This window comes from Hibiscus syriacus, unplaced genomic scaffold (assembly GCF_006381635.1).
Source record: "Hibiscus syriacus cultivar Baekdansim isolate YM2019G1 unplaced genomic scaffold, ASM638163v2 tig00110812_pilon, whole genome shotgun sequence".
NCBI lineage: Eukaryota > Viridiplantae > Streptophyta > Magnoliopsida > Malvales > Malvaceae > Hibiscus > Hibiscus syriacus.
In genome coordinates this window covers 420084-447643 of record NW_024062870.1, presented here as the reverse complement: position 1 = coordinate 447643, position 27560 = coordinate 420084, and the positions used below count along the sequence as shown (strand labels likewise).

Here is a 27560-nt window from a genome sequence, read left to right as displayed (position 1 = left end):
TGAAGTTGAAAACGTGGATGACCCATTCGTTGTAAAGTTTGACTTCGAGTCAGATATCCTTCGTCGTGAAGTTGAAATCTACTCTAGAGCAAATTATGTCATTTTGAGTCCAATCTCCTTCGCTGCGAAGTTGAAATTGACTCTAAAAGCTGTAAAAAAATTACGTGTGCTAAAAATGATAAATGTGATGCTCTTAAGAATGTCTAAGATACATGCAACGTGAATTAATTATGTTTTATCCCTTGGATGGAGCCTCATTTTTGTCTGCTGGTCTTGTCCTTGGAATCGACCATGCCCCATTTTCTTCTCGAGCTTTGGCTTTACAGACATTTCATATTTGAGACTGTCTTTTTTGAAAATGTTTTTCTTCTTTTTCTTGTTTAGGAGGGAAAATGATAAAAATTCTGTAAAATATTGTTCGCAATTGAATCAAATTGTAAACATGAGTTCAAAGTATATCAAAAGAATTAATAGCTCTTTTTAATGCTTTCAGAGTTATAGCTCTTTCGAAAGGATGAGTTGGCTTTAAGTTGACCTAAGGTTTCGGCCATAAAAAGGTCATTTTTCGATTATTGCAACATGTTTTTTGGTTTGGCATTTTAATTGGGTGCGAACAAAATGACGCAACTAGCATGATCAATTACTAGACCTTTTATTTCGGTCTTCTGAAATCTTCCATTTGTTCAAGTTTTGTAAGTTCCTCTAACTAAGGTAGTGCAAAAATATTGGTCTAAAAATGAAATTCTTGAGTGCTCGTGTGAATTTGACTATAACAGGTGTTCCTAAACTCCCTTAGTCCATCATTACCGAAAATTTCTTGCTTAGATAAATTTGATTTAATTTACCATTGTCTGGCTAGCTGAATCCATAGAGCCGGGGCGTTTAACCAATTGCTTTAGAGGGATATCTTAACATTATAATCACTTTTATCAGGTTTAACTGAAGGGTTCATCTCATCACAAAGTCTTCGGCCTGACAAAAGCAGTGGAGCAAACACCGAATTGCCAAGTGTCCGAGCAATGTCATGGTTTGAATGCAATCTATTCATAAAACCAAGGCTTTTGAGTTTCATCTGTAACCAATTGCCTTAGTGGAATAGCTCAGCTTTACGGATTTAATTTCTTAAGATTTTCAAGAAGAACCTGTTATAGTCTAGATGTTTGTTGAAAGTCAAAAATTTCATCTTTAGAGTTCAATTTTCAAGCAACTGACCTAAACTAGATTCACTTACTCGACTATTCCATCTGTAAAGATAATGATCATCATTGAACGTCTTAAACAAAAAGTATAGTAATTGTCATATGCAAATGATGCCCCATGTTGTCCGCAACTTATGAAAGGAAAAGGTTACATTGGTTAATTACAAGAGCAGGGTACGATGTTTGAGTGTATATTCTGGGTAAGGTAAAAAATCATTGTTTTAAATCATGTTACTTTGTCAAAGATCTTTAACTTTGAACCATTTACAAAGTTTCTTAATTCAATTGATATTCAAAGAATTGCAAGTTTGTAAATCTGATTCATTGCTCGTCATCATTAAAGTAACATAAATTTATTCAAATATTCTTACAAAAACTTGAGAAAAAAATGAAAAAACAAACTCAAACAGAATGCCTCAAATGATGAAATAATCTACCTCACTTAGATACCCCCGAGTTGTTGTAGTCGATCTAATTCTTGTTATGCATTTTCTGTACGATTCTCTTGAATGTGGAGTAGTTCTTGATAGTGCGCCCTGGGACACCGCTATGATATTCGCAATGAGTGTCTTACCTGGTCATAGATTTCTTTGGATATGGTGACACCACATGTGCGTCAAACAAATGTCGGTAAAGCTCCTTATATGTCATAGGATTGAAATGTTCTCATTTTTTATTAGACATGTGAATGTAATAAAAAAGAGAAAAGTAATGCGAAATATGCAGGAATGCATGATGCATGCAATGTTCGAGGATTGATCCAAAAAATGTGTCTGTTATTAGAAATAATCCTTATTGGGGAACAAAAGTGTTTTATCTTTTAAGAGACAAAAATATCATGATAGCTTCTGATATGTTATCTAGTCTTCTGCCTTCGTCTGTCACCAGTTGAATAACTTGTCGAACAGCTCTAGCTTCTTCGGATGAACCGTGAAAATGACGAGTTGTTTGCCCAAAAAAAAATTCTCAAAGGACTGCACCTCCGGCTTCCACTATCTGCTAAGTCAGTTCCCTAACGGAAACACCATTGGAGCCCTCCATCGATAGAAACTATACGAAGCATGCTTCTTGAATTCGTCAGCAATGTCATTCAGCTCAACTAGGGTTTCACCATCTTGTTCTCGTAGTTTTTGAAAGGAGCGTCCGGTTCAGTAACATTTTCCTCGTCTTGCCCCTGCAATCTTTGCCAGTCAGTTCTTCAAAGATAAATTTTCATTGTGCTTGATGTAGACCCGGTTCATTCTGAGTCCTTTATAATGCAGCAGAGTGATATACTCTTCAATTGTGGGCACCATATCTTCTGGATTGAATGTGACACATAGTCACCTTGTTGACTGTCCTCTGTATTTTCATCTCTTGTATTACAACCCCTTTGTCCATTAATGCAAATTATTCATGTTTAACAAACACATTTTTGGTGGATCAATACCTCTTTTAAATGATGCGAATGATGAGAACAAAATGAAAGAGAACAAAAAATAAAAAGAGTTAGTGAGGTAAATCAAAACAATAATAAAAATGAAAGATCCTACCCCACATGATATCTACCCCATATGCTTATTATTCCTACCCGGACATGATCTCTACCTCGCATGTTAATTTCAAACAAATCCTAATCGCATATTTGTCTAGTTCATATGCTTTGGAACAGTAAATAAAGCAAGAAATAATCTCGAAGTAGCCTAGGGTTTGAAATGAGGTTTTGGGTGAGCTCTAATTCTCCATGGTATCCTGGTTTTGGTTCTAAAAACGGTACCCGAGTTCTCCTTGCTGGTGCCCCATTGGGCTTGCCAGACCCTTAGTCCTAAGCCTATTACAAGCTTGTGTGGACTAAGATAAACTCGAGAGGACTCATTCCCTTAGGTCTGTGCGGTGAATAAATTCACACGAAGACATAAGGTATATGAATCTCAAAGGCTACTTGGTAAGCCTGTGTGGTGAATAAATTCACACGAAGGCGTCGCTTTCACCCCCATTTAAATAGGGTTCAGAGCTCGAGTTTAGAGCCTTAAGTGAAAATTTGAAAATTTTGAAATCATTAAAAAATGTCATAACAATTATTTATTTGAAAAAATAATCAAAGGTAAATAATTAGGATCGAATAAATAAATTAAAATTTAAACTTGTAATTTTCGCTAAAAAAGACAACCGAAAATTAATTTCGGCCTGACTCACTTACATGTCCCTAGTGCAGTCGCCAAGCTGTCGCGACCGTCTTTCGGTTGGGCCCAGAATTGGGCTTTGACTTGAATTAATGGGTTAGGAGTCACCACCGATCATTTTAAAAATATTTAGGCTGATCAGACACCATCTTACCTGATATGCGTTTTACCAGAAATATGTCGAGTTAAAGAGTCGGTTACGGTCAAGGAAGGATTAGCACCATTGAACCGCCCTTTCGGTACCAATCAATTTGTCGGTTGTCTTAATAGCGAAAATTAAAATTAAAATTAAAAAAAATCTAATTCAAATTACTTACCTTTAATTGGTTGAAAGTATTACTGAAAAAGCTAAGAAATAATGTTAAATTAAAAATAAATAAATAATTAAATAAGAGGAGGAACAGGAAACAAATAAAAGCATCGCTCTTGGTGTACAACATTCCAAAAATGTTAATGGAAACAAACATCACTGCTAATGCAACAATTAATAACCCAAAGCAAATTGAACTGGTTCTAATCCCGTTGGTAATCACAATCGGATTTCCTATAATGGTGAAAAGGTGAAAGTTAACCATGCTAAATCTAATGAGGCACCAATTATGCAGTCGGGGTCCACAACCTACAAAAGCTCTAACCAAGTTTGTATTGCTTTCAATTCTCACTCTATTTAATGACAAAGTTACTATTACCATGCAAGAAAATCACGTAGATGAAGCCATGCAAACTAGCATTTCCAGTAAAGCCGCTGGAATTACCTTTAAGAATGACATCAATGTGCAAATCAGAATACGAAAGAAGTTGAACCGTGATCGAAGATCACCAAACAAAGCCAAACCAGTGCAAGTTGGACTATTATAAACAAATAAACAACCCTCCATCTCCAACCGACGCTTCAAAGATTCAACATGTTGTCGTTGCAAGCGGGAATTTCAAAGCTAATGATTCGACAATCAAACGAACAAACGGGCATGGATCCATCGTAAACAACGATGGCAACTGAAAATGAACGCCGATGACAGCGAAAACTATTAAATCCTCGAAGTTGGCTCTAATGGAGGTGATGTTGACGACGGTGGTCGGCAATGACGTAGTAACACCATTACCACTGCCTGACACGGTCGTGATCGCAGGTCGTCGCAGCGGTTTTCCCGGTTATCGACTCTCCAGTGTACACGAGAGTGAGAACGAAAGCTATGGTGAAGAAGGAAATGAAAGCGAGAAGCCATAGCTTGCTGGAACTTCCTTGTTTTTTAAAGCAATGATGAATGAGGATTAGCTTGGCATTGCTGGTATTGTTCTTCATTTTCTTTTTCTATACTGGGTTTTTACTTGTAAATCATTGCCCAACCATCGTGAAAATTGAGATCGAAGAGAGAGAAGAAAAAGAGAAAATCCCCCTTTTTTATTCGTTTGTACAGGTCCCCTCCCCTCGATCTGTTGCAACCCCCATCATTAAATAACAAGCTTTTGAAGGGTCCCCACTAAGTTACTAGCTGATCTCCACTCAAAACAACTCCCTCCTTGATTTATGGTGGCATGGTAGTGGTGGAAGGGTAGTGGACTAGTGGTGGAGTAATGGGGTTAACATGGGTTCCTACAAAAAAAAAATAAAATAAAAAAAATTATTATTAATAATAAATAAATTATAAAAATAAAAATATAAAATCCGGTCAAAATCGAGTGTTTACAGTTAACAACATAAATCTTTTACTTGAACAATATCTGTTTTTTGTACTGTTCTATTGAAAAACAAGACCTCTATACTCTTAAGCTAGGATTCCATTACTCTGCTGCCCTCATTTAGTGGGCATACAGATTATTTTCGAAAGCCAAAATTCTGTATATTCTTGTTCTCAGCTATCTATTCTTTTATCTCTGGATATGATTTTCCTTCTATCTCAGTAAATATTTTTTACCAACTTCCTGTTATTTAGGGTCTTTTCTTTTCAAATTTCAGGAGTACGAGTTGGATGGGATTGATGAGATTATAGTTGATTTTGTTGACAACCAAGACTGTTTGGACTTATTTGAGAAGGTAATATGAAGGTAGAATAATTTTATTTTAGGAGTACGGGTTTGATTGAAAATTTCAAGGTACTTACAAAGTTCGGTTCACAATTTTGAACGGCGGAGAGCTCGATTCAGAAACGTCAGAAATTTTGACGGCCTCATCCCTCCACGCACCGGCGACGACGGAGAAACGGAGAACACCGGTGGACTCGAAACAATGCAAGGAACACGATGGTACGGGAGGTGTCGTAAATGGATGATCGGATCGTCGTGAATCGACGAAAAACCAACTGAAATTGAGTTATTATTGACGATACTTCCGACTTAAATTAACGACGAACGACGACGATTCACGACAAAAGATTTGAGGGGTTTTGTTCCTCGGTCGACAACGAACACTATGGTAGTTTTGGTTCGTCGATCGGAGGTCGGACGGCGAGTAGATCGGAGTTGAAAAGAGGGTTGTTGGAGAGAAAAAACTGGAAAAATATTATGCAAAAACCTGTGCACATGGTGTTTTTATAATTCATCCTATATAAAAAAATGGGTAAACAAAGAGTTTAGTTACTAAACTTCATGTACTTTTTAAAATGGTCTGCCAACTTTGAAATTTTACAATTTAATCCCCAATTTCTTCTAAAAATACCAATTAAATTCATCACTTTATAATTTCTTAAATTTAGCCCCTAAATTGGGGTATTACAATTAGCACTCCACAACGCTCAAAATTGATCCCTGTCGATTATAAATTGTCTCTAATAATAGAATTTTAAGAATTTGAATATAAATCTAATTTATGATCCTCTTATTTTAGATTCAATCGAATAATTCTAAAAGAAAGATATATTAAAATAATTTTTATAAAACTAAAGTAAATATATATTTTTTAGAGTTTTATAAATAATATATTTATTTACTTAAAAATATCAAAAAAGGACATCTAGTTACTTTAAGACAACCCCTTTCTTAATATTAAAAATAAATAAATAATAATTTAAATTAAATTAAATTAAATATAATTTATAAAAGTAGGATATTTATTTATTTAAAAATATCAGAAAATGACATCTAGTTATTTTAAGACAACCTCTTTCTTAATATTAAAATAAATAAATAAATATTATTATCTAATATATATATATATGTTTATATGAATAAAATAAAATAAAAATAAAATTATAATTAAATTACTAAATTAAATATATATAAAAATAAAATTAAATAGCAATTGAATAGTGATAAAAAATAAAATTAAAATTACAGGATCAAAATATAAAGTATTGAAATTAAAGATACAAATTCGAAATATTAAGAAATCTATATCCTAAAAGTGTAATTTGACATTAATCAATTATTCGGGATTAAAATAAAAATTAAAAAATATAAGGGACTAAAATGAGTATTTATCCTAAATATTATATAAATAACACTAATGACTAAATTATAAATAAATAAAATTCAAAGATCATTAAAATATCCCGAAACTTGATTTCAGTGACCATAATGTAAAGATAATAAATTATAGGAACTGCGTACCTAGTTTTCATAAGAGGAAAATTACACAGAGGCCCTCACCAAAACTACGTCGTTTTGGTGAGGGTATAAATACCCTTAATAAGCTAAAAAAGCCATATCCTCTCATTTTTCATTTTTTAATCTATCTCTAAGTGAGAGATGAAAAAACTCTCTCCCATCTCTCTAAGAGCATCCGTCCGGAGGAAGGCCGATCGTCGGCCGCCTTAATCTGGCCACGACAGCCACCGCCGACCACCATGAATTTCTCTTTTTTCAATCCTAATACCGAATCGGGCCTTTAATCCTCCTGAAAACTCTTAGATCACCCTAAATCTAAGAAAAACCGAAGCTTTTACCTCGGTTGGAACAACGTCTCCGATGATGTTTGGACTCTCCTCGGTGGTAAGTCCCTCGGTTTCTTCTATTTTCTTCCAATTTGTAGTTGTCTGGGATCGTTGGTAGCTTGCTTCTCCGTCGGTGTTGGTGTCCTATTTTTTTGCAGATTTGGTGACCTTATTTATAGGCCACCACGTACGCCATTCAGACCGGTAACAAGAGTGGCCATTCGGTGAGTCACCATAGCTATGGTGGTGATTCACCATAGGGCTTCGACGTATGGAGGAGCAGCTGGCTTCTTCTGGAATTTGTTGGAACTGCCGGGTGAGTTGCAACGTGGAAGGGAGATGATGGCAGTATTGGAAGCTGCTGGATGGAGGGGCTACTGCAGCTAAAAATGGTGATTACATGAAACTTACATAAGAACCTAATTGTGTTGGGACCCCGTGAATTTAGTTCCATGACCTTTTTCATAGACTTGTCGGACTTCTTCTATTCTCTCATTTTACCGGACATTGCCATCTCTGTTGCCGGTGACGTCTCCGACCGTGCCTCGGACCGCAAAGATGGCGAGGACCTATTGGGGTTGTTCTTGGCAAGGCGTAGGGTATAATTCCATCTGCAGATTCCTTGGTCCTTCAATGCCTCAACTGCATAGATTGATGCTGCCACAATCCAAGTTCTCTTTGGTGCACTCATTGTTTTTCTTGTGAGAAAAACAAATTGTTCTGCCTTTAAGAGATCGGACTGTGTCTAGCAAGATAGAGAGAGAGATGTTTATGTTTATTAATGAAGGGATTGATCTAATTTATATGGCTTTGGTGACTAAATTTGGATTTTCATAGATTTACTTTACCCCAGAAATATAGAATTTTAGATAACAGTAATAATGTTGGCATAGACTTTGAAATGAGAAGAAAAGATAAAAGAAATTAAAAAAAAATTAAAATTCGTGGACGACAGGATTCGAACCTGCGCGGGCAGAGCCCACATGATTTCTAGTCATGCCCGATAACCACTCCGGCACGTCCACAAGCTGGTGCAAGTGGTTTCAATATTTGTAATTTAAAAGTAAACATAATCCATTGAAGAGACATGGGCTGTTCAAGAACAAAAGGTCCACTGAAACACCTCCGGAAACCCAAACCCAAAGCTCCAGTACGGGGGGAAAATGGTTCCAATTCCTTATTCCTTTACCATGGATGATGACAAGTAGAACTCGTTTCACTTTGCTTTTGTCGATTTTGTCTTGTCTCCCCTTCCCATTCTTGAAACTCAAGTTCTTCCACTTTCGTCTCCAAAACTATCTAAAGCACTCCCTTCAGCTCAAAGCTCTCTCCTTGTGTTGTTTTGAGCAAAGAGAATGAATCCTACAGATAACAGTGATCATCCTCAGCTTCCAACAATCAAGATCCATCACCCCACTTCGCCTCACCATCCAACTTCCGCCGCTACTCCCACCCCAACTGCCGGCGCCCGGCGTAAGATCGGGGTAGCCGTCGACCTCTCCGATGAGTCTGCTTTTGCCGTGCGTTGGGCCGTCCAGAACTACCTCAGACCCGGGGATGCTGTCGTCCTGCTCCACGTTTCGCCCACTTCAGTACTCTTCGGAGCTGACTGGGGTCCACTTCCTCAAACCCAGCAAAACCCAGAGACCCCACAGTCCCAGCAACAACTCGAAGACGATTTTGATGCCTTCACGGCGTCAAAGGCGGCGGATTTGGCCAAACCCTTGAAAGAAGCCGGGATTCACTTCAAAATTCATATAGTGAAAGATCACGATATGAGGGAAAGATTGTGTCTTGAGGTGGAGAGGCTGGGGTTGAGTGCTGTTATAATGGGGAGTAGAGGATTTGGAGCTGAGAAAAAAGGGAGTGATGGGAGATTGGGAAGTGTTAGCGATTATTGTGTGCATCATTGTGTCTGTCCTGTGATTGTTGTTAGGTATCCTGATGATAAAGATGCTGGGATTGGCGTGCCTATGGTTACGGTTAAACAGGCTGAGGTGGAAGGGAAAGATGGCAAAGGTTAATTCTTTTTTGGGGTCTTACTTTTGAGTTTATTTCAGTTTGATCGGAATTTTTTTATATTTGCACTTCTTGCAAAGTTTACTTGCATCATGTGATCCATATAGCTGATCTCGGCATACTTTGTTCTTGTTTTTGAATGACTGAAATTTGATTTCTTGGAAGTGATCATCTTAGTGTTTTGTCTTGGTTAATGTGTTTTTGTATTGTTTTAGATGATGATTAGGTGCACAGCAGCATAATGTGATCAATATGGCAGATGCAATATAGTGAGAAAGGTCTTAGTTTGTTGTTATGGCAGATACATTATTTAAGTTACCATAGGTTGTCCTATCAAAAAAAAAGTTACCACAGGTTGGTCTTTTCTCGGTAAAGTATGACACGTTTTTGTTTAATTTGATTGGTTTCAGAGATTTTGTTACATTAACTGATAAATAGGGCATGGTGGTAGTATAATGTGATCCGTATCACGTATCATACGTGGTGGGAAAGTTTTAGTTCCGTCCATGTTCTTGTAACTTATAATTATTTAGTCTGATTCTTACTCTTGGACTTTTAGTAATGGGAATCTTTATTCAGTGGATAAGATAAGTTATAGAAATATTGGATTCCACTTCGAGAAGTAAATTGCGACTGAAAAGATAAGTCTGGATGCTGAATGACATGCCTCACTGGGAAAAGACACTTACATTTTGGGGGAAGCTGTTATATATCGATTGATCATACATGATTGTCTTGCTTTATTTGTTTATTTAAGGCCATTGGTTGTGAAAAAGAAGACTTAGAATGAAAAAGATCTCTATGTTGTTTTCACGTGAAAGCAACTTGAATTACTAAACATGATCTTGCTTGTCATGAAATCCATAGCATCCCGAGTTTCTTTCCTGCTCTTCGGTTTATGTATGCAGTTTGTACGATATTGTTGAACTTACCACCTCTTGTAAATTAACACAATTATTTAAAATGCTTCTTTCATTGCAGATGCTTAGCAAGTTGCCAGTGAAGTTCAGCTTTATACTATCAAGGTTATTGGTGTTGAAAATATCTAAAATAATGTCATATATTTGTTATTCTTTTTACAATAGTCCGTAATCTAATCTCATTATCTTGCTTTTCTTGTGTTGTTGAAATAGCTTAGAGAAGGCTCCAATCGTGAGGCGAAGAAAAGTCATCAAAATGCATGGTTAAAATTGATCCTATGTTTTTCTCCTACTTTCTTCTCATCTGTGTTATACGTTGACGTGGTGGTTGTATGTTTGATGAGGTTCTTGAGGCGATTATGTTTTACTGCAATATTATATACTATGAGATGATCTTGGTGTCAACATTTGGCTTCAGCTTTGTGAGCTATTCATGTTTGCTTTGATGCCATATTGCACTGCATCAATATGAACATTTCTCATAAGCTTCCCTTTTGAGTGTTTGTTTCCAACATTTGTGCGGAATAATATACCAAATATATGTATTGGTTTTTATCCGAATTGAGATCACATGCACGACCGACAGTCACTTTTAAGTTCGGATGATACGATTGAGTTTGGGAATATAAAATTTGAATGAGCTTTCGAGTCTGTGATAGGAAATGATCGACATGCATCACCAGAAAGAGATACACTAGAACTTGTGCATGAAAAACACACAACGAAACTAAAGGCAAGCAAAAACCAACATTGAAAAGTTGGCATTTTTAATTTCATCTTGCTCGACATTCTGAAAGAAGGATTATGTTCTTTCAAAGGACCAAAGAGTTAATTATCACATTTACTTGTCGATACAACTTAAAGTTACTATTCCATTTTTAGCTTAATAATTCACCGATACGAAAATGTTTCTGTTCATTAAGAAAGGCAGTATTAAGAGAAAAAAAAGGCAATGGATCATCATAACTCAGCATCGGCATAACATCCGACTTGTTTGGTCCGTCTTCCGGACTGTGCTCACACAACAGATCGACATTAATTGACCATATAATCGGAGTTTCGGATTTTGTTAATTGGTCCACAACCAAGAGATACAAGACATTAAAAAAAACACAGTAAAAGATACTAGAATGCTTCAATGACTTAATACGATCAATTCCAAGGAGTTCATTAAGGCAAGCAAAACCAACATTGAAAAGTTAGCATTTCTTTTCTTTTATCTTGCTTCTGGCGTTGTAATGGTGAAATCATTTGACGATAAGAGTTTTTGGGGGTTCGATGAAGAAGATGTGGATTCAACTACATCACGTTCGGTGAAAAAACCTGGTTGTTTAGGGTCTGGCAATGACCCTTGACTTCCCAACATCAGTACTACACTAGACATGTTTGGTCTATCCTCCGGGCTTTGCTGCACACATAACAGGGCAACATGGATTGATCTCAACATTTCAGATGGATTGCAAGTTTCCCTCACTGTTTTTGCCATCAACTCCATGGATTTTCCTTCACCAAACAGTCTCCATGCCTACACATTCACCAAACAAGCACTTAATCAAACACGGTACGTTCGTTATTTTCCAGTTCAAATCCATGATTTTAAGTTTGACAAAGACTTACATGGCCAAGAAGATTAAGATGATCGTGATGACAGAAACCTCTGTTACGCTTTCCGGTTACGATTTCGAGCACCAATACACCATAGCTGAAGACATCAGATTTAATGGAGTATAGACCATCAATCGCATACTCTGGAGCCATGTAACCACTGCAGATAGTTACAAAATTTTATGTCAAACCTGGAACAAACATTTCCAAGACAATAGCATGAACTAACTGAATTAAAGGTAAAGTCGTTTCGGAATTCGCATTTTTACTTCCTATGTTCCCACAACTTTCTTTGTATTTGCCTCGGTTTCCTTTTCTCCAAAACTTCTAGCCAGCCCAAAGTCTGAAATTTTGGGGTTCATTTCATAGTCTAATGAAAACATTAGCAGCTTTCAAATCTCTATGTATTATTCTCTGTCTTGAATCTTGATGGAGATAAAGTAGACCACGAGCAATCCCATTGATAATGTTATATCGTATAGGCCAATCCAGTGGCTTGCTCTGACTTTCATCTGTTCAGATTTTTTCACACAAAAGTCAGCCATAGGCATGTTCAGCGTGATTACGGACACGGACACAATGAATCTTATAAATCTCGATGTAAGCAGTTCAGATCAGAAATTTGTACCAAAAATAAAGAAGTCGAGGCTTTTGTTCGGCATAGATTCATAGATCAAGATCTTTTCATCAGCATGTATGCAGCATCCTAAAAGCTTCACTAAATTTCGATGCTGAAGTTTTGCAATGTGCATGACTTCATTTTTGAACTCATCAAGTCCTTCTCCTGAGCTTCCCAATAGACTCTGTACTGCAATTTCTCGCCCATCCTTCAATAACCCCTGCAAAATTGCATAACTATATTTTTATCTTTGCAACCAGATGTCTTTCTGAATGATCATTTCCGATGTTAAAATATTCATATCCGAAATTTATATCTAACACTAACACTCATAATCTAAGTAACATAGATAACATGGAGTTTGAACAAGATTGCTACCTTATAGACAGATCCAAAACCGCCTTGTCCAAGTTTATTCTTGATCGAAAAGTTATCAGTTGTGAGAACAATTGTGGCTAAATCAAACGATGGTAACTCGAACTCTTCGTTCTGATTTTTAACACCGAGACAGCTTTCAGGGACAAATGTGGATGTTGTCAATCCTGGAAAGTAGAAGTTGGAGAAAATGTAAAGGATATATACTCATCTTCATATCCATGTCTCATAATGCGTCGAACATTAATGTCTTGTATTTGAAGAAAACTGAAAAAGATGGAGCAACATATGGTATGTAGATATGCCAACAGAAACACCAGATGCATCATGAAAAGTTTCTGTAAAGATCTAATGAACAATTATTAAAAAAAAAACACAAATGGAAGTGTTAAACAGTGTATTTGTGAGTGCTGTAATGCATATCTACCAGGGTTTTCATGGCGTCTCTTCCTCCAAATATATAAGATCAAGGTTGATCCAAGGATCAATACTGCTGCAGATAACATTGAGATGAATGCAACCCAAGTTCTTTCCTTGTCCTTGGATTTTGTACTCTCTATTTCATTGGAATCATACCAGAAATATTCGAGTTAGAATCATTAAAGAGAAAAGATACTCGAATTCAACTTATTCGATAGCTCAAGTTGTCGAGCATCAAGGAAAGAAATTTACATACCTAGTTCTGATGCAGCCATCCTTAAATATAAATCTTGTCCATTTTCACTGAATTGTTGAATTTCAACCAGATCAACAAAACAAAGCATGCACCCACTTCCTCCATCTCTAATATCCAAATTGGAATATGCAGTACAAGAACAATTTCTAGTACACAAATTCTTACACTCGTCAAGATTTATGCTGTAATTAAACCATGACTGTCTCGAATCCGGTAACTTCACATTCGAATACTTCAAAAACCCGTCACTCGAGCAGTTCAATGCGGTTCTTCTAACACAACTGCGAGACCAGTTTTGAGTCTCCCAATCCTTCTGAAACTTCGGAACAAATCCTTTCAGACAACTGCATTTTACACTGTTGCTTGCATTGCAGCTGCCATATGCACCACATAGTCCGTAACTATCACAAGGGTCCATTTGAACCGTCACGAAAATTTGCCAACTTTGGGTTCGATCAGTCCATGTTAGCCGCTCCCAAAGTCCGTCATGGCTCAACACCATCCTCGAAAGAACTGAGCTATTATGAACCATATGTGTCATATACTTCCTTGTCATTGATCACAACAGAGACTGTGAAGAACTTGTTCGGTTTTAGTTCAGGTGTGCCGCTAAACCGTATACCGTTCCAAGGACCAGGTCGGAACCGGATGACTGAACCTTCTCGAAGTATAAGTTACGGAAAACCACCGACTTCAAATCGATACGTAAAATTACCGGGAGCAGGATCATCAGGAGTTCTCCAGGAAACAGGGATCGATCCAGGCCTGTGACTAAGTCCTTCCCAAGCTTCATCCCTTGAAGCAATGTATCACATGGATGATCAAAGCTTTGCCACAAGAAATTCTCCTGATTTCTCTCATTTTCGTCTTTCACAACGAAGTTTCCCGAATCGAACAGCGTTGCAGACGGATTCTGAGCCAGTCTCGACGTGTTTGAACGCCAAATGGTGGTTCCATTATGAATCTGAAGGACTAAAATCCCTTGACTGGTGAGTTTCAAAACAGCTGATGAATCATTGAGAGGGGATTCTCGGTTGGCTACCCATACTGCAGTTTTGAGTGGTATTTGTTTGTACCAAATTCCCAGGTACTTGTTCTTGGTTGAATTACTTGGACTGAAGAACCCTAACTCAAATCTTCCACTTGCTGAAACTATTGTGTCGCCATCTTTAAGTATTTGAGTTGCATTCAAGGTGTCCACTGGTGTGGATATAGTAAGATTAGCAAACAAAAAGGAGCAAAGAAGAAGAACGGCAAAGGCTTCCATTGATATGATGAAGAACTAAACGCTACAAAGCTGCTTCCTTTTCAACTCAAGTAAATAATTTCCATAGCTAATGCAACCACTATGAATCTTAAACCAATTGAATGTCACCTTTGATTTTTCTAAGAAAAAAAAATGTTTGTTGATAGCACCATACTAAGAAACAAGAGCTGGATTAAAGAACAATTATACTTAGATTTTTATTTATTCTTCATATAATTTTTCCCCTGCATCAAGCAAGTGGTCCAGATTTGCTGATATAAAACCTAATATCACAATAAAGTTTGCAAATTGTTTGGCTTTTTAATGACCAAGGCTACATCTACCACCTCAACCGCCCCAATTTATGCCTTTCTAATACAACATTTGCCAATGTCTACATTTAGGGTTAACTTAACATTTGAGGGTGTTGATTATGAATTATTCAATTGCAAAATTCAGATAAATTTAAAAAATGAATCTATCTAATAAACAAAATTTATGAAATCTTAAAATGTACAACATCTTTGAAATTTCAACTTGATGGAAAAGAAAAGTTGGACTTTATGGAGCGTATCTGCACGGAATAAATTGATGACCAATAAATAAGCATCTGTAAATCCAACTATACAAGTCAATAAAGTAGAACTTTTCTTGGTGCCAGTATTTCAACACCTATTCATGAGGAGCAAAAATGGACATATCAATATCAAACAAGTCATGTAATAGAAGGAACTTGGCCCTTCCTGTAATATGCTAAATATCTGTAGCTGTACTTGATCCGTTTCCCTATTATGATCTCTAGATGGAAGCTAAAAACGCCAGAATTGATCGGGCATATTCCGGAGACAAGAATAAGGGATTTTCATCATCCACGCATCTCAAGCCGGTTCTTTTGTTTCAGCAAGTACCCAAAAAACCCAAACTAGTGCTTCATAGAACAACTTAAGCTGTTTCCAGCGACAACAGAGTATTATTACGCTCAATACTTGAGGGTTGAAGAGAGTTTCATACCTATTTCCGACCTGGCCATTCGTATATAAATCAATTGTCCTCTTCCAGGGGTTTGTTTATATCAGTCAGTTCATCAATCAAACCAGATTTGCCCCCGGCTTCCTCCATATCCTAAATCCGAATTAGCAAATAAGCTTTGCAGGAGTAGGACTTTAAACGCTGAGACTTACACACTTCAAGGTTCATAGTGCTGTTAAAGTCCGATGCCGACTATGTTGCACCGATACAAGTACGAGACAGATACGGGTATGAGAAATGACAATTTCTAAAATTATACATTACAGTACGATGAGTACATGGTAAATATAAAATAAATTTTAATATTTTAAAAGACATAAAAATATCATAAATAATCATTAAAGTTCATATTAATTAGAATTCTTTGATAGAAAATGACGTCTATATGGATGTAAGTAATCTTCAGCACGATTTAGATTTTACTTATTTCCTCTTAAGTGAGTGAACAAAGAAATAAGTACTTCAATTTCTTTCACAACAAGAGGATTGTTGGATTTTCTTTTGATAATTTTATAGCTTTGAATAAGAAATTGATCCAAACGTTGTTGAGGAAAATGTGAAACCAATTGTTGGTTCGTAAATGTACAGACGTACACTATGTGGGTAACGTAATATCCGAACCGGTCTAGCTCTTTCTGGGCTTGCAGGTATTTTAATTCAAATATGAGATATTTTTCTCAAATAGAGAATATTTTTTCAAAATCTGTTTTGAAATTAAAATGATAAATATTAAAATGTTTATTTAATCAAAACAATTTTAGAAATTGCTTAATTCTTTGATTCTTATTAATGTTTCATTAAGTCAAAAATTTTCAATTGTTCACAACGTGAACTCCCTATAAATTCTGTGTTAACCTACTAGGTTAAACACAATTCAAAAACAACTCAAAAACCAATTCAAAAGAATTCTTTTATCTAGTTTTTTGTGATAGGAGAAAACAAGGAATAGTTCGTGATATCGACAGTTGTGTTGTTGTACGCTGATCATCTTGTTATTGTATCATGGGAGATAGACGACCAATGATCTCAAGAACCAAAGAGTGGCCGAAAATCTGTCTTAAGGAAACTACATAGTTGTAGGCGTCGACTCGGTTCCAATCATTGATTCTATACTCCTTTTGATTATTAAATAGAATATTTTTCTATGTTATTAATCGTTTTGTTTTATTCTTGTTTTATGTACATGAATTTTGCGACGAGATCCTACCGTGGTGTTGATCGTCCTTTGCTACAATATGTTGAATCACCATGAAAAAAAATTACAAATATGTTTCTTGGTTGTATTTGGTTTTGTCGTTACATACCAATTATTCGGTATTACATGCGTTAAAGGTGACATGACACCTTGGTACAAATTAATGTACTTTATTCACTTTTTTAATTATTATTTTGTTGTATCGTCTCGGATTATTATGCCTATAACAAGGATGAAGTTAGAGATGACAGACGAGTACAATTTCGTGGGTTTTGCATTGTACCCGTTCCAATTAGAGCGGGGATGGATATAAGTTTAGTGGGTAGTGAGCGCGTGTGGATGTAAGAAGTCATATCCGCCGTGGGTAGTGGGTAGGTGATGGGTTTGAGACCTTACCCGTCTCGTATGCACCCACCCCGCATCCACCCGCCCCACATCCGCCCGCCCACTAACTACTTACCATATAAATTTTGGACCATTATGAATTTAGATATAATTCTAAAGACTATTATGTAAATCTTTAGATTTTATAGGACATGACTTGTAATTTAACCAAATGTTATGGTATAAACATTTTTAGAATTGAAGGCCATTGTTTCTCTTATCTCAAATTGGTGGGTATAGAGGGGTACTGGCAGATACAGACGGGTATGAGATTGATGGTGGTTGTCCAGTTGGGTAGTTGGAGTGGGGATGGATTTGAGAATATATTTGCGTGGACGGTGTGGATTTAAAATTTTTACTCATCTCGGGTGATGGGTAAATAGTGAATATGAAAATATTAGGTGAATATGGGGATTTTTCCGTCCCTAGATGAAGTAGATTGTCCAAAAATTTTGAAAGACAAAAATTAGAGTAATGGAGTTTTGACACCATAATTAGTCTATCAACTTTTCGAATCTGAAAAATAAGTCAAAGAAATTAAATCCTAATTAAAACAATAAAATCATATCATAATTTATCTATATCTTTTTTAGTGTTTAAATCTTAAAAATAATTTCAGGTATGCACATGAATATCAAATATGTCTCCCGATACGTCCCTGAAAATCTCTTTAACATACCCGATTAATTTCAGTCGTACCCCCTGAAAATGGGATATCCACGGTATGTACCCAAGTTGTACTCGTTCCGTACCCATGTTAGGGACATATCAGGTACTTGGTACGCCACTAAGTTGCCGTACCCGTGATACATAGGATGCTGAGTATGGAAACTTCACTCCCTGGATCTCCTTAAATCCATATCCACAGCTCAGGTGTGTCTTTCTAATGCAACCACCTGACCCTGGTCTTTTATCCCATTCCGCCTTGTTTCTTTTGGCACGAATCCATCCAAGCAAGCACAAATGGGGGAGTTATTAGGATTGGAGACGGCAATTGCGCCACACAATCCGAAACCGTCACAAGTAGCCTCTTGAGTTGAACGATAATGCACCCAGCGTCGGGGTTGATCAGTCCATTTGAAATGCCTCAAATCTCCATTATGACTAATCACTAATCTTGTAAGAATTGAGCTATGCCCAAGGCCATGGATGTATCCGTTGTATAACTCCTTTTCACTGGAATGAAATCGCACCGAGGAGCCTTCTTTCAAAACCAAGTCTGGAAATCAAGTCCGAATGTAAAGGCTTCCTGGAGCAGGATCATCAGAACTTCTCCATGATGATAGATACCAATACGACTTTCATGGGACCTTCCCTTAAAGAAACTTATGTACATTGTTTTTTAGTCTAAAATAAATACAAGGTAATATCTGTTTTAAAGACTCAATTATTTGATAATAAACTTTCATACACATTTATAGATATTGTGATTGAATTGACAATTATACCCCTACCCAAGCTTCTGGGAAACCTTGGCATGGCCATAAGTTCCAAAGCCCTGAACTGAACTGATTTGGAATGCCTCCCCTTTCACGACCACATTACGTCTTTTCATTACAAGGGACTCCTATCTTGGAAATCTCAAGTCTTCAATATATTGCACTCCAAGCTTTCCTGACAGGCGAATGATTTTAAATTTAGGGAGCGAACTTAAATTTATAAAATTTTAGAAGAGTGAAAATATGTTTTCAATTAAAAATAAACAGAAAAAAATTAAAATGTATGATAATTTTATATTTTAGGGAAGGCTATTTTCAATTAAAAATAAACAGAAAAAAATTAAAATGTATGATAATTTTATATTTTAGGGAAGGCGACAGCCTCCCCTAAGTCCATCACTATTTCCATCTAATCTTCAATCAGCTCAACTTTCCCCTCCCCTGTTCCTTTCTCTTTTCTCTTAAGTATATTACTCTTGATATAAGTTTTTAATTTTTTATTATTCTGTTGAAATAGATACATTTAAATCCAAAAATTATATATTTATTCAAGCAGCAAATGTATTTAATTAATGGAAGTTTTGTTACAAAATATGATATATTACCATACGTATATTTTTTAATATTTTATAATTTTCTTTACAAAAATTAATACTTTTTTAAAACACAAAAAATTATTAGTATTATTTTAGTAAATAAAAAAGGTTTTAAAATGATTTATTTAAATAACCAATGTCTGAATAACAGAATGTTATCCATAGTTTCCTTAATTTCTCCGAAATCTTTAAAATTTTTCTTCGAATTACCAAAATGGGAGGAGGAGTAATGAGGGCGGCAGCGAAGGTCGCAGGGGCCGGTATTGTTAACACCGGCCTTCCTGGCGGTGTTCAGGTGGTTCCTTCGTCTGCGGAGTACTCCGTCGTGCGCGTCGCTGCTTCTCGTTCGGGTTCTTCCGGAATTCCTGTTTCTGGCGGTGGAGCTTGTTCGGCTTCTGAAATGACGGCGTCGGTCAATCAGATGGCGTCATGGGAATTGGTGGACGATTGGGAGTTTGCTGAAGGTATTGAAGAGGAGGCGCCCACCGCCATTTCCGTCGGAGGAAAGCCGATTGCTCGGGTGTTGTTCGGCGGTGTTCCAACCCTTGAGGAGGCTAAAGAAGCCACTACTGATTTGAAAGATGCATTGGATAAGTAAAGATCATTGCTTTGACAAAATTTTATTCTTTTCTTTCATTGGATCCATTCATTCAATACAAGATCCATCTTTTCGAAATTTGAAATGAAGTATTCTGATATACGAATTATCATCACTTTCCTTCGATTTAGATGTTGAATTTCATGAAAATTCTGAAATTATAAAGTGGGGCACATCATTTTCAATAGCCCCAGACTAGAAAACTTGAATCTTCTAAGTTATGTATCGCTTTAAGTTCTTGATGTTCTAACTACATTGCTTTTCATGATCTGTTACATAATATTTTTTGCGGTTTCGTGTTTTTTGTTTTCAGGGCTTATATATCGTCTCCAAATTGGACCGATGATGCTCATTCATCTCGTTCATCATTGATTTCAGAGGAAACTAAAGATTGCATTGCATATGATGTTAAAGCCACTTTAGCACCAAAGCCTGCTGTTCACGCATTCAAATTACTCAATGAAAGCCCTGCAGTTCAGGTTGTCGTTTAACTCTTTCGATTTCTGTCATGATTTCTTTATCATGACGAAACCATTAGATTAATTTCCTCTAAAAATGTTGGATCTTGTGATATGAGTTATGTCAGACACGTCTTCCTGACCATGTCTGGTCTTCGAGTTGGTTTTCGACATGTTTGAATACGAAATCTTTCATACAGATTACAGAAAGTTTATAATGTTGTTATGTTCTGCAAAAGTACATGGTTTTGTTTTTGCTCCCAGTCTATGGTTGCGTCAATTGCTGCGGATCCAAATGTATGGAATGCTGTATTGCACAATCCGGCTTACATGGACTTCATCCGGTCTCATAAGACCAGTGAGAATTTTACGTATCGGTTTCGATATTTGATGCTTCTCTTACTCTTTTTTTCATGAATTTAAAAGAATGTGTTGCAGGTTATGCATTTGAAAATATTGGATCCCCCGGTGGTTGTGAGCCTTCTTCGGTAAAGATCGAAGAATATTTCGATGCAAATCAAGTCGGGAATCCATTTCTGGATTTTGTGGAGAACTTCAAGACTAGTGTGGCTGAGATGGCTAATAAAGCAACGGATTTCCTTCAGAACCTCTTTACTTTACCCTCTGCTGGAGTGGAGAAAGGAAATGCCGGATTGAACTATTTCGAGAAGACGATCGGAGCCGGCCTGGTGGGATTGGCCGTGATGGTTATTATGGTTGTGCTTCTTAAACGAGTCTAGATTTGAAGTCTGCGAATTCGTCTATCTTACAAAACAAAATATTTTCATTTTTGAATCGGATGCTTTTGTGGATGATGATAATGGTGTACTGCTAAAGTTGCCACGGGAGCTAAATCCATTTATTATAAACGTATTTAGCTACCATGTAAATTATAAATAAATTCAGATTTTTTTTTATAAATAAATCAGATTTAAATATTCTAAACATTACAATAGCACACCATTACCGTCCATTCAAAATTAGACATTCTAAATATTCCAAAATCCAATTCTATTGGCATTCATTCATAACTTGTCACTTAAGTTAGGGTTGAGCATACCATCCTTTAATTCTATTGCCATTCATAGCTTGTCACTTAAGTTAGTGATGAGCATACCATCCGTTCAAATTTATACATGTTAAATATTACAAAATCCAAAATTGGCATTCATAGCTTGTCACTCAAGTTAGGGATGGGTATAGGTCCGACTTTTAATTATCTCGATCGGGTTAAAATATTTAAAATTTTCAATCAAATTAGATTAACCTAACATTTGATAATTTTTCATTAAAATTCAGAATTTTCACTCGAACTTGATTTCACTCACATTTTTTAATTTTTCATCAATCTCAACTATGACATTAAACCCTTAAAATCTCTCTGACTTGACCCAAAATATTTTTTCCTATTTTTATTCTACGAAATTAAACAGAATTAAAAATTTTATAAAGAGGAACATAAATAATTATCATCATTTCCTATCCAATAAAAATAGAAGATATTTAAAATATATATATAAAAAAGAATATTACAATAATTATCTTTTTTCCCCCTCATATTTACTCCGATTATTTTCTTAAAGGAAATCGAGGGTATAAAATCGTTTTGAATTCAGATAATTTAACACCCCCGTGATTGAAGGCTTAAAAGTTGTACTGAATGTACATCTAAAACAGTGAAAACGGGAAATTGCTAGAAATTTAACAATGAAAATGGAGTTCCAAATGCTTATTGTCAATTCCATGTTGCATGCCTTATGTAACACACCTAAACAGGCAATATTTGTTGGATTAAAATTCATAATTATGAGTATATATTTTTAATGTATATTATTATCATAAAATATAACATAAATTAAGTAATAAATTATGTTATAAAGTCATAAGATATTATAAGCGTCGCAAAAATAAAATTATAAATACCGTTATAATTATATTTATAATTCGATAAGGGGTATAGTTATAAGTACATACAATGACTGATTCTTAAATCAGCTATATAAAGGGGTCATAGACCCTAAGAAATAGATGTTCTCGTGTTTGCTCTCATCTTCGTTAGAGAATTTATATTTAAGGGAACTATATTTTCTTGTAAGATCACAACTAAAGATACACTCCAGGATTTCAACTTATCGATTACTTCAGGCACACTTTCGTAAATCTAGTATTTATTATTGTTGATGGTTTGACATGGTCAGATTCTGGTTATTTTCATATTTATTATGATTTCGGTTCTAACAATATTGGCCTTGTTTACCTGACGTTAACTCATCAGGCTGTGAGATTCTCACTCGATTGTTTATTTAACCAATTTTCCAACTAAAATTACAAATCAAGTGCCGATTTCTTAGAAACTTCATGCTGAAGTGAAAACAACAACAATTTGTAAACAACCGAAAATAAAACTACGGGTCATAGTCATGCTCCATTATTTTCTTTAAATATCAATCATTTAATAAAATTAAATACTTTACAATGCTAAAAAAATGTCATGAACATAACAATCAGTGTCAAAAATTGGGAGAAAAAAAGGTAAAAAGTGGTTAAAAAAATACAGTAATTATAGTTTCAAGTGATTCTCCAATCAGCCTCCCCTTCTCCCATAGGATCGTACAATGGCTTGTTCAGCGTCTCCGGCAGGTAAAACGCAAGCAACCCACCAAACAGTCCACATAACCCGAACACCAGAAACGGAAGAACCCGACCCAAAACCACCACCAACGGTGCCAAAATGGCCCCCATTTGGGCCGCCTGAGTTGCACTTCCAAGGGCCGTGTTTCTCACCACCGTGGGGAAAATCTCAGCCGTATAGATAAACAACAGATTGTACGTTGCAGCCATCCCAAATATCCCCAAAACCCCACAACACAATTTGATCACTTTCCATATTCCAACGTTTCCCACTACACACCCCGTCAAACAGAATATAGCACTGATCCATTGTGACCCAACTGCCAATGGCTTCCTCCCGAATCTGTCCAATAGAACTGCTGTTATTATGAACGCAAGCATTTCAGCCACGGCATTGAGTAGGACACTTAGGTGAAGGTTTGTCTCTAGGTTCACAACATTCAAGCTAAGGCCATAGTACACACCCGAGCACGTGAAGTTGATCGTGACAGCTACGAATAGTCGAAAACGGGTGATCGGTGATCGGATTACATCGACGACAGGGCCGGATTCTTCCTTGGAACAATTATCATTCGAAGCATCATTAACTTCATCGTCCAGTGCTAGGATTACCCCCTCGGGGAGATTATTTCCATTAGATTTTGCTATAGCCTGCATGATCTTCATCGCTTCGTTCATTTCGCCTCGAACAAGGTACCATTGCGGGGACTCGGAAATGAACGGAATGACGAGGAGGAGAAAAAGGATGGAGGGGATGGAGGAGGCGACATAAAGAGTACGCCATGTAGGAAAACGTAAGCAATGCCTGCAAGTGAGGCAATACCGGTTGGAAAGAAACAGAACGTGGTCATGCCGGCAGCTCTGCGCTTGGTTGGACCGACTGGTTCGGTGGCTAACACGAAGGAGCAGAGCCCGACGCCACCAGTGCTGAACCCTGTTAGGAACCTGAGCAGCATATATGTGAAGTAGTCGGGGGCTAATGATGTTAGGCAACCAAAGATGGCATTTAAGATGCAAACTACTTTTAATGAACCTTTTCTTCCAAGGTCCACGTCTGATAGACGACCAAATACTCCTGCACCTGACAATTTTTATGTACCAAAATTGAATTTAATCATCCATTCAGATATGGTTTATACATGATAATTTAAGAATTTATATCCGATTTTTCCGTTTTGTGTGTAAAATATTTTACCAATCATGCAGCCAGCGAAAAACAGGGCTTGAACAAGCCCAACCTTATATTTCTCCCCACAAACCAATCCCCACTGAGCCACGGTTGAGCTCTCCGAACCACCCTGCCATTCCCAAGACCCTGGTTCAAGCCCACAAACACTTGCCACCTTCTTGTCACACAGTGATCCCGACCCTTTTACGCACCGCCAAGCGGGTTCCTGGTCGGCAAATATCATAACCATGGTGTGGAAAGCTTCCAACGCCCATGCTAGGCTCGTTAAAACAAAGTGTCGCAATTGCCATGGCCCGAATTCTCCGCAATATACATCTAACATGTCGTCTACACAAAGCTTCTCTGGTTCGGATCCAGGTTCCCATTCCGGTACCTTGTTCGGTTGGATTAAAGGTGACTCCAACCTGAAGCCAGGGCTGGGACATCCGACAATGGCACCCTTGATTAGTTTCATAGCAATGTTTGTCTCATCAAAACCATGCACGCAAACGATAGATAATGAACAAAGGCCAATTTGTCCTTTTATTATCACTATTTAAGGACAGGACTAAAACAGTAATTGCATTATATAACCAAAGGGACCAAAGCACCTGCTTACCATTATTTAAGGACCAAGGAAAAATACTTTCTAAAAGAATTAAAAATTTATATGAAAAAGTATGCTATTAAAATTGAAAACGTAGAATATATTTATACTTTTTACTTTGCCAAAAAAAAAATTAACAAATATTGCACGGTAAAGAAAAATGGATGCAAAATAATTTTATTGCATTGAAAAGTTGCAAAGAACAAAGAGTATTGATTTCTTCATTCCTTTGTACATAAAAGAAAAACAAATTATAAATTTAGACTTTTCTTTTCAGTTCAGTACAAACTTTATGAATAGTAGTTGGTAGAAAATCATCTTGAGAAGAGAGGTCAAATTTTGAATGTTCAAAGTGGGATTGCATCGATCAACAAAGAAGTGATCCCTCCTTTAGCAGCTTTCCCAACATGCGTGTAACCATCGCCTTCTCTGTAAAGCACATCCATAACTCTCGCAAGGTTGAGACTCCGGGAAAGAACCGGTGTCGGCATTTCCGTCGGTTTCAAGAACTCTTCGTTTACGTCTTTCCATGAACTCTCGATGTGTTTGTTGAATTCATCGTATGCTTCTTGTGCCGTCACGCCGTACTGTTCCATGTAACACTCGATGGCCGAGCAATCGTCTTCTCTCCTGTGGTTGAACTGCACCCATATGGAACATGTCTTCATTTAGCAAATGCATACCCCAAAAGTTTAGAATCTAGGAATGTGGGTGGGTATATAGCAAGTATACCTTGTGTTCAGCAATGTCGTCCATGAACCTGCAAATAATGGTGGAGGCTTTGATGATCTTAGGGTCATTGGCTGCCCATTTGAAGGTCTCGGGGGTTATAACATCGCCCATCCCGACGAACGCCGTGATGGCAAGCATGGCATAGCCCGAGGTCGGCAATGCATTATCCCTAAACTCCTCGAAGGTTGGTTTATAGTTTAGATGCGTCCATTTCGCCTCCAAAAGGTAAGCTTGAGCAAGGCGTATCATCTGAGGGTTGAGAGCATTAATTTCACAATATAATTATTATCGAACGTTTCGGATTTTTTATACAAGATTGTATTGTTACGTACCGCTTTTTTAGCGTACTCGACTCCATATTGTCTCTCTTTATCTACCAATAATTGTTCCATTTCTTCATAAACGTCCAACAGTGCCTTGTAGCTTATTTGCATGTACTCCGGGAGTTGATCCATGCATTTAAGATCCCACCTGAAACACAATGTGAAAATTAATTTCAAACCCAACGCTTCATTCGGTCATAATATCCGACAAGTCTAGGATTTAAATATCACAAAATGAATGTTAACTTATAATGCAAGAAATCCAACCTTTCAATTGCATCTGTATAGGGAATGAGTTCATCATATGTTGCGAATGAATCATATGTGTCATCCACAATGGAAGCCATTGCTATGACTTTTGTCAAAAACTTTCTCCCAAGAGAGTATTGGGGTTCAAAGTAAACTCCCATAATCCAAAAATACCCTTCCACCACTCTGTCTCTTGCAAATGGCAGCTTTCTTGTAAAGTCCAAATCCTTCCACCACCTTCAAAGAATCATAAAAATCTGGCTTTCAATTCATTTGTAAGAAATAGAAACTAAACAACAACAGGATGATTTATGAATAAAGGGTTAGGCTTCATAGCAAAACTTACCTACAGATCTCACTTAGCTCTTTCCTATGCAAAAGTTGCAGCAAGTTGAAATCAATCTTTGCGAACTGAAGCAGTGCTTTGTTATGGGATTCGATGTCTTCATATACGGAAATGAATTTCCGGGCCTCAACCCTCGGCAACCCCCTTCGGATCGACTGCTTTAAGGCGTGATCGACCTGTTCCGACAGTAGATGGTCTAATGCTGGTAATGAGAGGGTAAGTTGAGCTTTGGTGAAAGAAATGGCTTCCTCAAGTATATCATCCCCTTGGATCCTCATATGGGAAGCTTCGTAAAGTTCCAACAATCCTCGCACATCACTCGCCGGTGATGCCTTGAAATTCCCTTCCACATCCTTGAACATGTTGAATGCCTCTGCTCCACCACCCCAAGTCATCATCAATACATCAATATATTTATATTTCTAAGTTTTTTGTGTGTTGATAATTACGAATTACGGTTCAATAATCTTAAAAGTATGAAAGTTCAAGACTAAATTACCGCAGGAAACACGGTAGCCATGTTGTCTTAGTAATCGGAATCGAAGAGCTGTGGTGTAGAGATCATACTCAACATCATCGCTCTTCATGTCATGGTAAATATTCTCAAGTTCATCGTCAATCTCTTTCTCGAAATGATAACTTACACCCAATCTTTGAACTGCATCAATGAAGGCCAGCTTTTGGTTCAAATCATCAACGGGTCCCACAATCATCTTCCTCACTTGCTCTTTCAATTCTTCGAATTGTAATTCAGTTGCAGCATCAATATCCTGCTCAAGTAGGACAATCAAATCTCAGCAAACAAAACTCAAAGATAGATAAAGAAATTTGTAAAAAGAATAAAAGAAATTATAGATTACCATATTGGGACATTGAATGAACATATCACCCCAAATGCCGGGATGAAAGTCGGCCTTGGGCCGGTTTTCAGTGTCCGTTGGAATGACGGGAAGGGATGAAGCAGCAACTTGTGAAACTTGTGTTGAAGCCATTATCAAAGATAGCTTGAAGGGAAGGAGTAGGGTTCTTGGAAGCAAATAACACAAAGATTGGTTTGCTGCCTTTGCCTACTGTTTATAAGGTTAAAAACAGAGATTCGGGATGAGAGTAAGTAT

The 27560-nt window shown here is 36.9% G+C and overlaps 3 protein-coding genes, 1 non-coding gene and 2 pseudogenes across 5 annotated transcripts; 2 read left to right on the top strand and 4 right to left on the bottom strand.

Annotated features, from left to right (window-relative positions):
* Positions 1–8173: 8173 nt before the first annotated feature.
* On the bottom strand, positions 8174–8255 carry TRNAS-AGA. Its single transcript has one exon. It is a non-coding gene; the product is annotated as a tRNA-Ser (tRNA).
* Positions 8256–8488: 233 nt separating this feature from the next.
* Positions 8489–10507, top strand: LOC120141626 (universal stress protein PHOS32-like). Of its 2 annotated transcripts, XM_039156443.1 has the most exons (3): positions 8489–9249; positions 10231–10274; positions 10383–10507. In XM_039156443.1, exons 1-2 carry the CDS (start codon positions 8586–8588, stop codon positions 10236–10238), a joined length of 672 nt encoding a protein of 223 aa, XP_039012374.1. In that variant the 5' UTR covers positions 8489–8585; the 3' UTR covers positions 10239–10274; positions 10383–10507. The 2 variants fall into 2 exon arrangements, with proteins under 2 accessions (XP_039012374.1, XP_039012373.1); XM_039156442.1 differs by having other exon boundaries at positions 10231–10461.
* Positions 10508–11360: 853 nt separating this feature from the next.
* Positions 11361–14784, bottom strand: LOC120141558 (annotated as a pseudogene).
* A 4712-nt stretch (positions 14785–19496) lies between these two features.
* LOC120141573 lies at positions 19497–21215 on the top strand. Its single transcript, XM_039156401.1, has 4 exons — positions 19497–19927; positions 20245–20410; positions 20654–20747; positions 20828–21215. The coding sequence occupies exons 1-4, from the start codon at positions 19548–19550 to the stop codon at positions 21127–21129; spliced, it is 942 nt and encodes a 313-aa protein (XP_039012332.1). The 5' UTR covers positions 19497–19547; the 3' UTR covers positions 21130–21215.
* A 1742-nt stretch (positions 21216–22957) lies between these two features.
* LOC120141650 lies at positions 22958–24750 on the bottom strand (annotated as a pseudogene).
* Positions 24751–25033: 283 nt separating this feature from the next.
* Positions 25034–27560, bottom strand: LOC120141538 ((+)-delta-cadinene synthase isozyme A-like). Its single transcript, XM_039156377.1, has 7 exons — positions 27306–27560; positions 26945–27215; positions 26446–26818; positions 26118–26336; positions 25860–25998; positions 25528–25776; positions 25034–25436 (listed from the first exon to the last, which is right to left on the bottom strand). Exons 1-7 carry the CDS (start codon positions 27435–27437, stop codon positions 25143–25145), a joined length of 1677 nt encoding a protein of 558 aa, XP_039012308.1. The 5' UTR covers positions 27438–27560; the 3' UTR covers positions 25034–25142.

Coding starts and splice junctions, on each gene's coding strand:
- LOC120141538 (XM_039156377.1), bottom strand. CDS start 27,437: ATGGCTTCAACACAAGTTTCACAAGTTGCTGCTTCATCCCTTCCCGTC. Junction 27,216..27,305: donor TCATTCAATGTCCCAATATG/GTAATCTATAAT, acceptor CTACTTGAGCAG/GATATTGATGCTGCAACTGA. Junction 26,819..26,944: donor TGGCTACCGTGTTTCCTGCG/GTAATTTAGTCT, acceptor GTGGTGGAGCAG/AGGCATTCAACATGTTCAAG.
- LOC120141626 (XM_039156443.1), top strand. CDS start 8,586: ATGAATCCTACAGATAACAGTGATCATCCTCAGCTTCCAACAATCAAG.
- LOC120141573 (XM_039156401.1), top strand. CDS start 19,548: ATGGGAGGAGGAGTAATGAGGGCGGCAGCGAAGGTCGCAGGGGCCGGT. Junction 20,411..20,653: donor ATGAAAGCCCTGCAGTTCAG/GTTGTCGTTTAA, acceptor TTTTGCTCCCAG/TCTATGGTTGCGTCAATTGC. Junction 20,748..20,827: donor CATCCGGTCTCATAAGACCA/GTGAGAATTTTA, acceptor AATGTGTTGCAG/GTTATGCATTTGAAAATATT.